Below are 18,265 nucleotides of genomic sequence, written 5' to 3' on the forward strand. Positions count from 1 at the left end.
TCCATCTCCTGTTGCGCTGCTGTCAAATGTACCCAGCTACTACTATGAACCTATTTTGTGAACCACTGGTCCTGCATGATATTTGAAGGATCTCTGAGAATTTTTGTAAAATTTTAGAAAATATGACCAGTGTTGCAGTGCTGGAGTTACTTGTTTTAGAAGTCTTACATAAATACCCAGTATGCACATTTTTATTCACTTAACCTATTTTTGTTTATCTCCTCCTAGATAATGGACAGCTTCCACCAACAGGGCTTGCCACATTGCATAGGGGGAGTGGACAGAACCTACATTCTGATTAGGAGACCTAAGGGAAGAACGTGTGTATGTTATGAGCCATCAAATTGCCTCCAACCTATGGCAAGTTGAATGAAAGACCTCCGAAATGTCCTATCATTAACAGACTTGCACAGATCTTGCAAAATGGAGGATGCGGCTTCTTTTATTGAATCAAGTCATCTCATTTTAGGTCTTCCTTTTTTCCTACTGCCTTCCACTTTCCAAGCATTATTGATTTTTCCAGATAATCTTGGCTTCTTGTGATGTGACCAAAGTATGATAGCCTCAGTTTTGTCATTTTAGATTCTAGGGAGAATTCAGGCTTGATTTGATCTAGTACCCACTTATTTGTCTTTTTGGCTGTCTATGGTATCTTCAAAACTCTCCTCCAGCTCCACATTTCAAACGAATCAATTTTCTTCCTGTCAGCTTTCTTCACTGTCCAATATTCACATCCATATATTGTAATGGAGAATACTATTGTTTGGATTATCTTGATCTTGGTTCCCAGAGAGACATTATCTTTAAGGATCTTTTCTAGTTCCCTCACAGCTGTTCTTCCAAATGTCAATCTTAGTCTGATTTCTTGGTTGCAGTCTCCTTTTGGTTGATGACTGAGCCAAGGAATAGAAAATCTTAAAACAATTTCAATTTCCTCAGTAGTCATTACTTTTGTCTTCTTGATGTTCAGCTGTAATCGTGCTTTGACGCTTTCTCCTTTAACCTTCACCAGTAGTCGTTTCAAGTCTTCACTATTTTCTGCCAGTAACATGGCGTCATCTGCATATCTCAAATTGTTAACATTCCTTCCACCCATTTTCACTCCACTGTCTTCTAGATCTAATCCAGCTTTCCTTAAGATATACTCTGTATAGAGGTTGAACAGGTAGGGAAATAATATGGAAGCCATTCTGTTTCCTGATATTCTGTCCTAACAGTAGCCTCTTGTCCAGAGTACAGGTTGCACATCAAAACAATCAGATGTTGTGGCACCCCCATTTGTAGCCTATGCTGAGGGCGAGGAAGGAAAGGAGACAAGGCAACAAACTCAGACCCACACAGTAGCTGGAATGAAAATTGGCCACAACTTTATTAAATACAGCATGAAAGAGCATTGGTGATGCATATGGGTTGGATCCCAAAACATTGGCTTACCCGCTTGCCAGCCAATGACTCTCAGCCCTCCCCAGACCGCAGCTGAGGGGGGGGAACCAACGAGTGGCATTAAAGCAGGAGATCACTTGGGTATACACTCCTCTGTGACTCCCCTGCCACCTGGAAGTGAGTATGCCCCGGCAGCCCCTGAGCTGGGCAGGCACCTCCATACCTCACTCCCAAGATTCCTTATGGGAATCCCCTTAAGGGAACCTGGGCATGCAGGCCTTGCTCCCCCAAAAGGGATCCAATACAATGACAAACCGCAGACACAGTTGTGACAAAGGAACAACTAACATGCAAGATAGGGAGAGGTGAGTGGGCTTCCGCCACCAAGGGCGAAGTGCAGAGGAGCGGGGCTGGCAGCATTAAATATACCAAGCTGCCGGACCAGAGAAAGAACTGCTTCTTTGTCAAAGGTATCTGTCATCCTTCCATCTCTTTTGTAGAATTCTTTGTGTATTTTTTCTATCTTTATTTTGTTCTGATCAGATACTGTATTCCCGTGTTGATCTTTTAGCATCCCAAGCCATGGCTTGAATTTCCCTTTGTTTTCTCGGATCTTTTGGATCCTTGTTCTTTCTTTTTTGTTGTTGTGTTCTATTTCTTTGCACTGGTTATTATAATAGATTTCTTTGTCTCTGGGTGCAAGACATCTTTAGCAATTTTAAGTTTCCTCAGACATCCATTTAGGCTTCTCCTTTCTTTTGGCTACAGCAATAGTCTTTGCACATTCTTCTTTGATAATATCTCTGGTTTCAGCCCATAGTTGTTCTGGCTTGCGAACAATTAAACTTAAAACTGCAAATCTGTTCCTTACCTGGTCTTTACATTTTTAGGAATATTATTTAGATTGTATTTTGGTACTATGATTCTTTTAGTGTTTCTCTTCAGCTTTATTCTAATTTTCGATATTAGCAACTCATGTTCCATATCCCAATCAGCTCCTGGTTTTGTTTTAGCAGAGAGAACAGAGCTTCTCCATCTTCTGCTTTCAATTATGTAATCTATTTGGTTCCTGTATTGGTCACCCAATGACTTCCATGTATACAATCGTCTTTTTGGTTGCCTGAAGTATGTGTTAGCAATGACCAGGTTGTCAGGAAGAGATGACAAGTCAAATAATAGAGAAAAAAGCCTACTCTATACTTTTTCAGAGAACTGCTGACAACACAGGAATAGTGGCAGGAACCATGATACCTTCATCTTTGCCAACTTCATCATTTGTACTGCAATGAACGCTGGTGGTTTTTTTCCAAGAAACCCCACATTGACCTGGGGGGAAGTCAACATACCTCCACTCATTGTTTCCAAAGCCACCTACCCAATGTGAAAATGGCTGATGAAGCCATATGGGTGGCCAACGAACCCCCAGAAGAGGAAATTTGACTCAACATTGAGTAGGGCATTGAATGTAGTAGACTGGTCATTTGAAAGCAAGGTGGCATTATCTCTCATTCTGGCTGACCATCTCTGAGAAAAACATCACCAGTATAATTACAACCTGTGTGATCTTGTAGAATATGTGTGAGAGAAAAGGACACCCAGTGCTGCAGGAATGCCTACCACCAGAGCCACTGCTCATGCTCTGTAAACTCCACAGTTGGAAGAAGGAAGGAATGTTAATGATGCACTATCGAGGTTTATGTATTTTTGAACATGCAATGATGTTTCTGTGGGGAAAGTGGGTAGCTACAGTTGGCTTTCTTTGATTCTGCTGTTGAAAATAAATGTGATGGTTTTGCCTTTGAAACCATGAGTACGGCTCGAAGATACACTTTTACTATGGAGCAGTCCTCTCACTATGCAGGAAGCAACCAAGCATTAAATAACAAGCACCAAAGACTGCACCACTACCCCCTTGCTTCTTAGGGAATAGCTTCAACAAGCACTGGAGACAGCCCCACCCCCTTGCTTGACAAGGAATACTTTCAACAAACATTGGAGATGGCCCCACCCTTTGCTTGGCAGGGAATCCCTTCAAAAAGCACCGGAGGCTCTCCCTGCCTTCCTTGGTAGGGAATCTCGCACCACCCCACTACTTCCCACAGCACAGAACGCTGGAACATTGCATCTTATGGGGAAAAGTGCCTTCACAATCACTAGATCATTGAAAATGGATCGGAGGCAGCCATCAGTTCCCGTCCCCTTTGACAGCAGACTCGCCAAAGCATGCACCTCTTAACACACACCAGGCTAGGAATCCCATGCCCAGGGACAGGAGACCAGACTCAAACCACTCATTTGGCCATGAATCCCATGGGAGTGGAGCAGGGAAACCGACCCTCTACAACACAACCTGCCTTCCAGGGGGGCAACCCATGGGAGCCTCGAATTGATTAATCGTCAAGTGAGAGGTGGGCCTTTTTTCTCATAAGGTGTAAAGCTCCAGCATTTTGTAATTTGGGCAGGAGGGAGAGATTGGTGGCAGGAACATGCATGCCTTCACCATTGCTCTTTTTCGCAGTGGAGGGAAATGCAGTACAAATTATATTTTATAGAGTACACTTTTTTATGAGGAACTGGCCTTTTATGCGGAGGAGGTGGTCAGGGAGATACAGGAAGCCTGCTTCTATCTCATAGAGAAACTACCAGAGGTTTCTGCTGAGGATATTTGTGAAGAACAGCATGGTAGGTCAATGCATGATTGGCAATGCTTACAATCAATACTACAGTTGCACAGTTGCATCACTAGGAAAGACAATCCCTGTGTAATATTTTCCAAGACCTATACCAGGAACCTTAGCAGGAACTGTAGTAAGGGTCACTCTTCTCCTGAGTCAGCCCGTGAAGGACAACCCCACCCCCGCACAACCACAGACGACCTCTCGGCCACTGTCCAGGCCACCATGGGAAGCTGCCTCTCAACCAGTAAAACTATTTTGTAAACCCAAAAAACAGTAGCACAGCAAGCTATTTTCTGTCCACCGATGACACCTTAGAATGCTGCTTCATTCTCTTCATTATGTTTAGACTAACATAAGGCTGAATGCCATGGAGTCCCTCTGCAAGAAGCTGAAGAAGCAGGAGGCTACCCTGGAAGAAGTTAACCAAAGGCTTACGAGAGACAACAGGCTCCTGCAGAGGGAGCTCTATGAATAATAATAATAATAACATTCGATTTATATACCACCCTTCAGGACAACTTAATGCCCACTCAGAGCGGTTTACAAAGTATGCCATTATTATCCCCACAACAAAATGTGAGGTGGGTGGGGCTGAGAGAGCAGTTTCCTCCAGACCTCTTCCTTCCACTTGTGTGGGCAAGGATGTAAATAGTGTTTCTGTAGTTATAAATAGTAGCTGTTAATATTTTATTAGTTGTAGGGTCAGTTATGGAATTTTTTCTAGTATTTATAGTAATGTAGTGCTTAGATTCCTCTCTGATGTTTGTTTGAAAAAATAAAAGGCTTTGATTTTGAAAACAAGGCATTTTTATGTTGCAATACAAGTAAGAAAGTAAACATTTGAAGAATCAAATACCATTAGAAGTAGCATGCCCTGCAGGTAACACCTTAGAAGTCTTTAGCTGGAAGAGAAAGAATTCCTTGAGGCTTGCCCCGAGAATCCCAGCAAGCAGAAAGGGAATTCCTGAAATTTGGAGAGGATGCAAATTGCAGTGCAATGGCTGCTAAACAAGATTTGGGTTATCATTTTGTTTTGTTTTTCTCCAAGCACATGAACATTTAAGAGTTGGTTCCCTGGCTGGAAGAAGGGAAGGAGCAGTTGAGTTTCAGGCCAGTGGTTCCATGGCTGCTGCAGAGGCTGCTGGTGCTTGGATATGGAATTGTGTCTGCCTCTTCTGCTCCACCATCATTTTGGTGAGGCTGGAAAGCACTTTCACAGCAGAGAGCATCACCTCCATGTTCTCGTGCATGGCATCCTGAAAGACTCTGCAGTCCTCCCTGGCTTCCTGCACCATCTTCCTGTGGCATGCACATTTGTCTTGTAGAAGCTGCGATCATTGCTGTTGCTCCTCTTCCAATGCTCTGTCATGCCTATGTACAGCTTCCTGCTCCTCCACCATGTTCTGTGCAAGCATATGTTCAGGCACATCAGTCACCAGTGCAATCCTTTTCCTGCTTTGTGCATTGGCCAGATGAAATCCAAGTGACACCTCTGCAGCAATCTGGAGGGGCTGGTGGGGACGGCTGAAAGACAGAAAAAGGGTGTATGTGGGAGAGATCGGTGGTGCCACAATGGTGATTATAAAAATTCTCCACAGCAGCTAATTCCCTCCCCGTCCCAATCACCAACCCTAGGAGGACACAGCAGTTTTCAGGCTTTTCATGTGGCACTTTTCCTTCCCGTAACACTGCAAAGAAGATTCAAAGCCCACCTCTTCTTGCACACAATGGAATCAAGAACCCTTGATTATGCGGCCCATGACTAACCTTCCTGACCCTGTTCAATATTTCTCTCTGTGTGTTCCTACTCTTCCACCATGACCCCCAGTAGTTGTTCTTGGAAGCGTTCAGTCTCTGTAGAAGAAGAAATAGTAATGTAATAAATTGTGATTAGAAATTAACTGGAAGAATATCTGCAGCAGCAGCCATCATACACTATTTTCTTAGAGCAAACAAATTTTCCCAAATGTAACCCCAAAAGAAGGATAGAAGTCCTGCATGGTTAGTAACCTAGGAGGCGAGGAAGGAAAGCAAAATATTTAATTTAGGAAGGATGTTGTTGGTCAGTTATGAAAATTTACCATCCGCTTCATTCTGTATCTTGCACTGTGTGCCAGAATCACAATCTTGAGTGATCTGGGATTCCCCGGCAGGGGATGACCCTTTGGGTGTTGTGAGCAATGGAATCATGTTGTCTTTTTTAAATTGCACACAGGAAAAACAGAGGATAAAATTGCTGCAATGTTCCCAAATGTAGTCCCTTTCTTCCAGAAATCTTGCCCTTCCCCTTGCCCATTCAGTCCCCAGCAATCTCCCAGACTGGAACTGGAAATCATAAAACGGATGAAGGGATGAAATAAAACAGATGAAGGGAAGACCTCCCTCACAGTGTCTGTTGTAAATGCTGCCCCCACCATGCCCCCATGACACAGCACTGTAAATGTGGAAGGTACAAATGAACACAGAATGTACAATGTACTCACCAATATCTGAAGGAGGTGGAGGAGTGAATGTCCTGCAAGTTAATGGTGACAAGTTCGTGACTGAAAAGCTCCTCTGAGCCCTTCATGATGGCTGCCGTTTGTCCTTGGGCCACCTCCACAGTCAGGAATAAAAGGTTCGTAGCCTCCTTGTGGGGCTTAATACTGGTATCTCCTCTGAAAATACGGTACAGTTGGTGGCAGAAGTGACAGGGCACAGGAGAATTTCCAGAGTGGCTATTGTGTACTTCCACCTTTTTGTATTCCTGCCGCATGGCTTTAGTTTTTCTACTACGCTCCAAGAACATCCTATTGTGGCCCCTTGCCACCATCTGCTCTGCAGTTCTCCCAAATATATGTTTCTATGTGAGAAGGAAATGCCTCAGCCACCAGCAGCCTTCTGAGCAGCCATCTACAATGGTCTCGCTTGCTTGAAGGCACAGCAGAAAATGGCACTTCTGCTAGAGAAAAATGATGCCTCCCCACATGAGGAAACTGTTCAAGGTTTGCCACCCTAAGATACAGCATTTTCATTGTCCTTGGCATCATGTGACCGTGTTCTGTGTGGAGGAGGGGTCAATCTGGAAACAAAGTTCCCCAACCTCCCAAAGGTTTCCATGTTCATGAACCCCGGTATAAAGAAAGGAAATATATGTAAGCACAAGAAACAATCAGTAGCGGGAACTGTGATTTGCCATCAGGGAATGGAAAGGAGACTGTAATTAAATGGGTACACGGACATTACAGTGCTGCAACACCCCCCCGCCCAACTTAAAAAGGGGGGCGATACATTGCTTGCTTGGGGCCCGTGTCAAGGCTTCTCCTAGCACATATGGTCAGATCAAAAAAATGTAATTTGTGGGCAAGTGTAGGCAGCCTGAAGTCATTCACAATACAGCTGTGTGATAAATGATGCTGCAGCATTACAACCTTTCCTGCATCAAAAAAAAGAGGAGGAGGGAGGGTGTGGGTAGCTGGGGAGGGAGTGGTTTCCACTGGGTGAGCAACCAATCAATGCCTAGGAAAAGGAAAGGAGGAGGAAAGAGAAGCAGTACAGGACTAAGGATTCTGAACACATATAAGATGCATTAATGGTGACTTAACAGGGGACTTTTAAAAAGTTTCCATAGGTGTGCCAAGAAAAATGTCAGGGAAAGTTCGATTCTGCATCTTAAAACTCCTTTTCACATGCAGAAATCTAGACATCAAGAGAAGCAGAATGGAATCTGAAGCGCCATAAACTGACCGTGCAGAAAAGCCCTTAAAAGGGGAAGAAAATCAATCCATTTTTACTGAACTGTATTTTTCTTAGCAATAAATATGAGCTTCAAACAAAGGATAGAACTCCAAAGCAAACCACAGGACAGTTTTACAGTTAATCAACTAACACCTCAAATTTTCAGAAACAAGATGATAAAAGTAAAATACAGAGATTGCTTTTCTTCAGGGTAAGGAAGGCACATTCTTTGGATGAAACGCAACACTTCAGCCATTCCCAAGAGAGCCAATGCTGAAGAGTTACTCCACAAACAGAGACATGAAAGTTCACTTGTGTGAACATTCAATCTTTTTTCTTAATCATATAAGAAGCTGCAATTCCCAAAATAAAACATAAAGATCTCAATCTCCCTATATTTTTCTGTAAGCCATTTCTTCTAGAACTAAGCATGTCTTACCTAAACCACTGAATATTGGTATGAGGCATAGATTCCAAGATGTAGTCCCATCTCGAAGCCCACTTAATATCATTGTTCTCCTGTATGGTAAAAGTAGAGTTAAACCATTAATGCCACTTCTTAAAAAAATTTCAAGTATTCACAGAAATCTGACCCTCATTGGCTAAGTTGTGCTTGTGTGATTCAGTGACTGGCATATATTTCTGTATTTGCTTGTCACTTGTTTATAAAAGAGCCAGTGCAATGTTTGTGCAAGAAGTGTGTTGTTGCCTGTTCTGCATTATGCTTGCTTTGTAGGGAAGCCATAGCACTTCAGCTTCCATGTTTTTCACAGTGTGATTCTTTATTTGGGAAACACAAGAAGGTTCTTATCTTCCTTCATTACAATAGCATATATCCTTAGATGGAGTGGGTTGGATCCTGTCAAAAAAGATCTACACATTCAGGGGCGGGCAAGTCCCTCTTCCCTCAGCAGCCCTTAAACTCCCTCCTCGTGGTGCTACTAGGGGTCCCCCAACCTCCAGGAACAGCATTTGGGGTTACTTTGGGAAGGAGGAGGCAAGGAAGGGAATTTGATGGGATCCAAACCCATATGTGAATCCTCTTTTTCAATAAAAAGCGTGCATGCCCATAGGTTGCCCTAACCCTACAATCAACACTAGCCCAGATCCAGAAACTCCAAGAAGGTCCAATCCATGCAAGGACCTTCTGCATTTTCAGAATGAAGACTACTCAGCGGTAGTACAGAGGAAGCTCCCAGACTCATAGACTGTATGTTGCACCTGCTTATACACAACTCAATGTGGACATCACAGCTGCTAGTTCAAGTTGATTACCTTTCCTCTCTAACAGCAGACATCTCCAAAAGGCACTGCACTTTTTGAATCAAGTCAATGTTACAAACCCAAATTTCTTTAAGCCTTAAAACCCCCAAAATATTGACAGGCAGTTCATTCATGTTGTCAAATAAAAGGAATGAGTGACTCTGGGAAACAGTAATCAGATACAGAACCTTGCACTTCAAGGTCAAAGGTTCAAGTCAAATTTCATTTGGAAGAAAAGGGAAAGTTGTTAGCTTATAACGGGTTGCCTGGCCAAGCACAAGCTAATGGGTTTTGCCTCTTCCTCACAAACAGGTGTCTTGCATCACAAAAAGCCAGCCTTAATGGCCATCCCTTGGGGCTAGTCTCAACACAGCCATAAGGATTTTAGAGGATATGGAAACCAAGCTCTCTCTCTAGTTTCTCATGCTGTGTCATATTTAATCAAAACATGTCTCCAAAAGCTGTCAATCGACCATTCAATACTAACACAGAATTTTCCTTAAGAGACTAAAGCAGAAAGTATTTTTTCTTTTTTCTTTTGTAAATCAGGATCAGCAATGCTGTGTGTAAGGCTGGCTACTAAACAGAGAGCTTGTTCATGTTCCAATTTGTAAAAAGTCTTGCTATCTTCCAAACAAACCTCATGGTTCATCTGGTATTTACATGGCACATTAATGGCAGATCCTGGTAAAAATTTTAACACAGATGTATTAATGGAAGCAAACATGAGGCAAAAGAAAAATTCAATGTCTGTCATGGGTGCATGCTGCAGATAGGTAGCATTTAGTATATAACAATGACATTTACAGAAGAGGGAGGGAAATCAGGAAATGGGGGATGGGGGTACCTTACCTGAACGTAATTTATTAGGATTTGAGTGCTCAATACACACCCAACTCTACCTAAGAAATGTATCTTTGCTTCGTAATACACTAAAATCTGAAAAAATTAAGGAATTAGAGCTGCAAATACAGTACTACTCTCTTATACTTACTTCAAATTTCACAGAGTAAGTGTAGATTACATCCAGTTTCTCAGAGAATACTGCAGGAATTTCCATTGGGAGGCCATCACAAGTTAAGTCTTTCTCATCTGTATGTTTGTAACTGCAAATATAGTTATTTTTAACCAAATTTCCTGGATAATTGATTTATCATGACATTGTTTATTTTAGATAATTATCTGCTGCTCTTCTCCCCAATGGAAACCCAAAGCAGCTTCCATCATTCTCCCTTCCTCCATTTTATCCTCACTACCACCACCCTTTGAGATACATTAAACCAATGAAGTGAGACTGGCTCTAGGTCACCCAATGAGCTTCCATGACACAGTGGGGCTTTGAACCTGGGTCTCCCATCAAAGTGAGATTCTCTTAACTAGGACATTATGCTGGCTCAAGTTTTCAAAGGAATTCACCATATTCATTTGAACTAGAAGCTTCCTGCGAAGTCCACAGAAACATCCGAAGATTAAATGTAGACATTTCTCTATTACAAAAAAACTCCTGACAGATTAATATATTAATAATCAAGAGTTGATATAGATGTGGGGACCAAGCTATACATGATACTGGAATTCCATGCCTAATCTGGCCCTAAAAAACAGGACGGTGCAATCTGAATCGGGGCTGTAGCAATACAAAGAGTGTGTTTAACTTTTCCCCACACACATTTTCCCCAATCAACAATGCTGCCTAAGTCTGCTTCAAGCCTCTGTAGGAAAAAAGACAGGTTTCTTTACCATGCTTTTTAGGGTCAACTATCTTCTAGAGTTCCATTTAAGGATATCCAACTTCATGTATAGTTTGATCCTTATACTTTTATACGATCCAAAATGATTTATGTAGGTCTGAATCATTTACTGCTCTAGCCTTACAACTAGCCTCCACGGGAAGGGCTGGGGTCAATCTGCTATGTCGGCATTGGGTGTGATTGGCTCATTCAATTACTCTCGATGCACAGGAATATTTTCCCTCAGCAGAGGCTGCCTGTCACATCTCAGGATGCATCCCTGCTGGGGGCTTGCCTTCTTACAATCAGGAAGCATGCCAAGATATGTGATGCACAGCGAAAAGGTGGAGGGAAGGGGAGAGAGTGTGTAAGTAAAAGGTTCTTCTAGGAAATATTTACTCTTAAATATTTTGGGTGTAAAAGTGAAACATACACTGCTACAAGTTCTCTGATACTTCTTTACTACTGATGTTCTTTACTACTTTAGCAATATGCACTTATTTAAGCATCCAGATAATGGTAAGTATCTTGATGTAAAACACAAAGGTTTCCAGTCTTCTTTCTGATTTGTGAAGCCTTCTCAGATGCACTCCAGGCCAGGTTTTTCTGCTAATGCTTTTTGGTACTTGAACAACTGGCCCACTGTGATGGAAAGAAATACAAACAAAGTCAAGCCCAAGCTCAATTACTAGAAGAGAGGCAAGACTAAGAATTTGAGATCTGAAATATCTTCCACCAGCAAAGAAAGACCTGAATTTTTATAAGGTACTTTAGAGCCATCTAATGGAGGGAGAAAAAATAGCTGCAGTCACGGTAGATGCCATGCTTCTATCCAATTTTCAAGTATTTCAAACAGTGTATTATGTACAGACTCTACCTCTACTCAAACAGCAATATTTTGTAAAAAATTGTCAATAATTCAGCTCAACCATTTCTGAATTTCTGGATGAAAGATCACACTTTGCCTTTCAGTAAAAACAAACACTGAAGAGTAAAGGCTGCAGAAAGGGGTGAAGTTTATGCTTGCCCAGAGATCATTACTGTGCCCCCTTGTGGTAAGCATTACCGAAACACTGACTACAACATATGGGATGGAGTGAATTCAGACACACTTCCTATGCTGGATTCTTCTACTACAGACCAACATGGCTACCCACCTGAAACTTCCTATGCTGACTCACCAAGAATCTCTTCACAAACAATTATTGTTTTAACAACAGGAACACATAATATATAGCAGTAAGGAAATAAAAGATGTGAACATGATCCAGCATAATTTTCTGCATTATTCCTTAATGTAGTATTTGGTTTGTAGACACAGAAGGCAGCTGTCTACTCTGAAAGTACTGTAACTGGACAAAATTTAAAAGAGAAGACGTACAATTTCAGATACCCTTTAAAACCCAAGTCATCTTTCCCTTAACATCTGAAAACAAACAGAAGATAAACAAGCGCACATTGTAAAAGTCAAGGTGTGATTAGTCCTGACTAGAGATGGGCATGAACCGCATTACGAACTTCAAAAACCCACGAAATTGGCGATCGCGATCCGGTGGTTCGTGATTGTCCACGGCCAACGAACCAGCGTTCAGGAGAGGCCTGGTTCGGTGCGTTCGGCCACGGTTCGGGAAGGCAGACACTCAGGCGCCAGCAATCAATTCCCCTGGCAACGGAGCCGGGGGAATGCCTGAACTCTGTCTGCGCTCCTTCTGTTGCCCTGGAAACCCGAATGGAAGCCCAGCTTATCTTGATCGGCAGGTCTTCCTTCCAACCACGGAGCTGCAAAGTGGTTACAAGTTGGGAGAAGACACCCAGGGAGGGAGGGGAAAGGGTGTGTTCTGTAGCCATGGGCACTCCAATCTCATCCCTGCAAACTCTGACAGGCAGCTCTGACAGCCAAACACAGACCTCCTGCGTTGCTCAATGGGACCTGTGCTTATAAATAGCCGTGGGCTCCTAGGCTGGGTTTCACTTTCAGCGAGCAGTGGAGTGGGACAGAGCTCTTACTTGCCACTTGCTAGCCTTTGGGGAGAGAGACTGAGAGTATAATTCAGCGTGGATTTTTGTGGGAGTTTCCTGGGGGCCTTGGACTGGAGAGGGTATAACTCCAAGATCCCTTTTGCAATCTTGTCCAAACTTGGGTGATGGCTGTAGGAGAGCCTGCAAAAGACTCCCCGGGAATATGGGCTCTCTAAGTGCCATGGGGGCCGTTCCGCGCCCCACGAACCATGAACCGTGAACCGGTTCAGCAACAGAAAATGTTCGTTGTGGTTCGCGACTTCAGGATCGTCATCAGCACCGAACCGCAAACCGATGGTTCATTATTTTTTTTTGGTTCGTGCCCATGTCTAGTCCTGACCCAGGAGACACTTGCCAATGGGGTTGATGCCTTCCAAAAATGCCCTCTGGGATTAGATAAAGCAAACTGGAGTTTCAAGAATTCTTTTCAGTTCTGCTTTATCACAACCACACATACAAAAAGTCCACAGCCTCTCCTTGTTAACTGACTAAAATTTATATCCCCAGTTAAACCATTTTTTTCCTCTGACAACAGAAACATTTACCTCCTCTCTCCCCATTCCATTTTTCTTACTTCTGTATACTCATTTCAGGATAATCCCTTCCTTACCCTCTGTTGACAGGCAGTGCAATCCTAAAAACAGTTACTCCAGTCTAAGCCCATGGAAGTCAACGGGCCTGGACTGGAGTAACTTTGCTTGAGATTGCACTGAACATCCAAGAATGAGTTCCCACTAGTAACTTCTTTGATAAATGTATTTATTTAGGGCATTTATATGCTACCTTTCCAGAGACCTGCTTGAGGCAGCTCACAACTCAAAACAATTCCATCAAACCATAAACACAATGACATATATTATCAATATTAAAAAAGTTACAGGCATAAAGCCAGCATTGTGCAGTCATATCCAGTGTTGTGCAGAGAGGCAGTTAAGAGTGTCAGACTAGGATCTGGGAGACCCTGGTTTGAAACTCTGCCATGGAAGCTCGCTGGGTGACCTTGGGGTAGTCACACTCTCTCAGCCTAACCTACCTCACAGGATTCTTATGAATATAAAATGCAGAAGAGGAGAATGATGTAAGCCACTTTGGGTCTCCATTGGGGAGAAAAGGTGGGACATAAATAAAATAAATAAAAATAAATATCCACAAAGCAGTCTTCAGGCTAAATGCATAGCACAAAACAGCTTTAAAAAGATAAAATCCCTAAGTTAAAAGCCTGGGTTAAAAGAAATATTTTGGCCTGGTGCCTAAAATACAATAAGATAGGTGCCTTTTCAAGAGAAAGGGCATTCCAAAGGCTACCACTGAAAAGAGCCTAACTGCCACCGACCTTACCTCTGCAGGTGGAAGCACAGAGAGAAAGACTAATGAAGGAGATCTTAACTGACATGCCTGGAAACAAATCGGCTGATCCTGGAAACAAATGGGCATCCAGTTGCAGATTTTTCAGCACATGGATGACACGTTCCTTGAATTCAGTCTCCCCTTTCCCCCAGCCTAGCCACTGCATTTTGGAAAAACTGGATTTTCTAGACAGTTTTCAAAGGTAGTCCTATGTAAATCACATTACAATAATCTAACCTGGATGTGATCACAGTGAAGTCAAACCACAACTTTTTTGAAGTACAGAATGCTTTTCTTGGTGTTCGACCTGGCCCTGCCTTTCACCTTCCCCTTTATCCCCCTGTGTCCTGACTGGCTGAACAGCAACCCATCCAGCTTTTTTCTGATTTTTTTTAAAAACAGCAATGGCGCAACCTTGGTGCCTTAAAAAAAAAATACCTGCAACTGATGGGGAAAAACCGCTGCAATATGACTAACAGAAAAACTACAAAGAGCCCAGGATCCCATTTGATATTTTAAAGTTTCCCAGTGTACTTCCTGTTCTTTGTAGTCCATTCTTTTTTGGCTTTTTTCCCAACAACAATGTTGCAACACCGGTACCTTTAAAAACAAAAAAACCCTTGCAAGTTTCCTCAGCTGATCAACTGACAAAACTGACGTGTCTGGGCATAGAGCAGTGGTCAGTGAGGGGGTGAAGTAGCTGTGAATTTCCTGCACTGTGCAAGGGAGTAGACTAGATGACCCTTGGGATCCCTTCCAGCTCTATGTTTCTATGTCCTCAGCCGATCAACTGATAAAACTGACATGTTCTCCAGAAGCCTATAGTAGAAACAGAGCATGTTTCTAGTGCAGAAAAAAAAATAAACAGACACCACTTCGGTTCGACTCCCTCAAGTGTGGAACTGCAAAGGTCCAAAACAGATCCAATCCTCATGGACTAAATATTCAGAAAACAGTGTAAATGTGCAAGTTGGAAAATACTCCAAACTGGCTGAATAGGCAACAATATGACATATTAGATTCAGTGTAAGTACTAGCTACAGAACACCATCATAAATTCTTCCTCTTAAATATTTAGTTGGGTACAACTGCCTTATAAAAAGTATCGTATCAATAGTCCATCCGACTTAATTCCACATTGCAAACAGGAGCCAACTCTCTAAGTCACAGTCAGAAATCCCTGGTCATTTATCTCAGATCTTCCAACTAGGGATGCCAAGGACTGAACCTAGGAGGACCTCTGTTACTAAGATGTATTTATTCTACTAGTTTACACAGAAGTGTTAATGAGCAAAACCCTGTGAACACAGCAAACAGCCAAAACCAAGTTCAATGCAAGTACAGTTTCTCCATGCAAAGTGAGACACCATGAAGAGGCTAATTACCTTCTGGGTTCCAGCCTTGCTGCCACTAGTCGAGCTCCAGGCCAGTTCTCATCCTTTCCGCTATGATACATGATAGTAATATCAACGTGGTTGAAGAGGTAGAACGTATTCTTTCTGTTGAAATCAGTCTTGAAGAGATATTAAACACATTTTGCAATATTATCCTGGCACTAGTAGTGGCACCTATAACATTACTCCATTTTTAAAAGGAACAATTTGAGCATAATCCAGATATGCCAACATTTTGCTGTTAAGGATTTCCACAGAACATGAATAAACTGTATAAATCCCCATTTAGTTTTCACAGGAGAAATGCAGTCAGGAGAAAATTACAGTTCATCATCATGCTTTGTCTATGTTTAGTCCATATCTCTTCTCCAGTAACAGAATCCATTTTTTTTTTTACTTTAGGCATACCCAAAGGCTTGGGCATGCTCAGTAGGATTTTGTGGTAATAGGACATCCTATTTTTACCAAATAAACCACAATCACACACATCATAATCACAAACTGCTTTTGAAATACCGGTCAGTTTCAAACACAGTAGACACAAGGTAGACTAAGCTGCTGAGTGAAAAATGCAATACCAAAGCCCCCTGGAACCAGTTGCACACTCTTTGGATCCCAGCCAGAGGCATCCTTGAAATACTTCATAAGCACTGAGCTAATTTTCCCAATCATGTGGACTACATTTACTAGCACCAACCTGTGACATATGTTTTGACCCAAATAGGTCTGAATTTCACAGTCTGTACATGCCCTTACCTTGGAAAAAGGGGGTTTAAAAAATAGCCTTTGGATACTTCTTCCCCAGTACTTTTGGGTTTTAATGAAGACACAGAGGCATCCTTTGGAATCGCACTAAAGTCTGAGGACAAGTAAAAATAATGCCGGAAGACCAATGGCCTTCTTTAGAGGGCAAACTGAACAGATGCACTCCCCAGTTCTTGCCCTATATGCACTTTCCTTTCAATAGATAATTCAGGTTTTACGTTTTCAAGCTTCTTCGGACGTTCTTCAAGAACGCACCAGTTATCTCCAATGAAATATGAGAAGTTCTTTGTTTGTGACACAGCAGCCTGGTTTGCAAAGCCAAGGAAGGAACGAGAGAAAACTGTGCAACTGCTTAAAGCATGCCATAATTACCTTTCCCAGTTCAAGGCAATAAAGCTAATGATTTGGGGAAATTTCTTGTAGAATTTTCTGATTTTTTTTTAAATTCAGAAATCCATTCCAAATACTGAAATAATTATTTCGAGGGAGGGGACAATTAGTTTATTAATCATTTCTGAAAATCTACTGGACTGAGAAAAATTATGCCTGTATATTTTCTATCAGTATTCCTTACTAAATGACAGTCTTTTCTTGGACAGAGCTCAAAAAGCAGTGGAAATAAAAATGCACTCTCCTACCCTTGCAAATTAACCTTTTGAAGTACATCTGCGGCAGTGTGTTCTCTTGTGACCGTCCTTAATTGCTTTTTTGGTACTACGTCTTGTCAATAATAATATCTTTATATCCAGAGCAATTTGCCAGTGCACAAAAAGACACTAATATGCTTTCTCTCTCTCTCTCTCACACACACACACTTTCAAGCATTTGGCCCACCCCCATCAGCTGAAGTGCCTTACAACAATTCTTGCCATTTCAAACTGTATTTATTCCTTCATGGAGTCCAGAGTTATACAAATTGCACATTACTTTTGTACATGTAGCATGTACTCCAAGGATAACCAAAGCCATGCACAGGAGCAAACAAAACATATCAGAAGCGCAGGTGCCTGACTCACCAGGCATCCGGTTTGCTGCCGCGATGTCGGAGGCAGGACAGGCATGGTGGCCGCCATGCCGGCTTGCTCGGCGTCGATGCAAGCCGGCAGCCAATCGTTTCAAATCCCGGCCAGCCAATCAGCGGCGGCTGGGAGGCTAACGTCCAGGGGCAGAGCCTGTGGCCAGACCTTGCAGAGGCAGTTCCCCCTCTGGTCCAGCTGCTGCGAATATAAGGAGGAGCCGCCCCGTGCCTCCGCACTCGGCTCCTGGCTTCGCAACCCCACTCACCACTCCCTATATGGCTTTCATATTTCGTTACTTGTTTGTCACAACTTTGCTTAGCGGTTGGTCACTGGATCGGATCTCTTTTGGGGGGAATCAGAGCCTCCTGCCCAGGTTCCCTGATAAGGGGATTCCCATAAGGAATCTTGGGGTGAGGGACGGAGGTGCATGCCCAGCTCAGGGTGTCAGAGCATCCTCACTCCCAGGGGGCTGGGGAATCATTCAGGGGTGTACACCCACATGATCTCCCCTTCAATGACTCTCCTTGGATCCCCCCTCAGCAGGCTTCTGAGGGAGAGGGGTCATCGGCTGGCAGACAGACAAGCCGATGTTTAGGGATCCGATCCATATGATGGCCAATGCTCCTTACTCGCTGCTGTACTTGCTGTTGTCAATAAGTTGTGGCCATTGTTTTCACCAGCTGTAAGTGTGGTCTAGTTTTGTCGGCGTGCCTCTGCCCTCCTCCTAATGCTATGTCTTTAAACTTGTATATGTTTACCTTATGGTATTGTATTGAAATGTACTTACTTGATACTGATTGTATTAACCTCATACTGTGTAATCTGCCTTGAGTCTCAGTGAGAAAGGCGGACTATAAATAACATAAATAATAATAAATAATAATAATTCTGTCCCTCCTGATGCATTTTCAGCACTCATCAGGCCATTGTTTAAGGGGTTTTCCCTTTTT

The 18,265-nt window shown here is 42.7% G+C and overlaps 1 protein-coding gene across 1 annotated transcript in view; it reads right to left on the reverse strand.

Moving 5' to 3' along the window:
• The window catches only part of LOC129341612 (transmembrane 9 superfamily member 2-like), a 56,700-nt gene that overhangs the window by 31,598 nt on the left and 6,837 nt on the right, over positions 1-18,265 (reverse strand). Inside the window, exons 6-8 of the mRNA XM_054996892.1 lie at positions 15,523-15,650; positions 10,036-10,147; positions 8,218-8,297 (exon numbers count right to left, since the gene is read on the reverse strand). Coding sequence (XP_054852867.1) covers positions 8,218-8,297; positions 10,036-10,147; positions 15,523-15,650 — 320 coding nt within the window. The remainder of the gene's footprint in view (positions 1-8,217; positions 8,298-10,035; positions 10,148-15,522; positions 15,651-18,265) is intronic.

This window comes from Eublepharis macularius, chromosome 13 (genome assembly GCF_028583425.1).
Source record: "Eublepharis macularius isolate TG4126 chromosome 13, MPM_Emac_v1.0, whole genome shotgun sequence".
Lineage (NCBI taxonomy): Eukaryota > Metazoa > Chordata > Lepidosauria > Squamata > Eublepharidae > Eublepharis > Eublepharis macularius.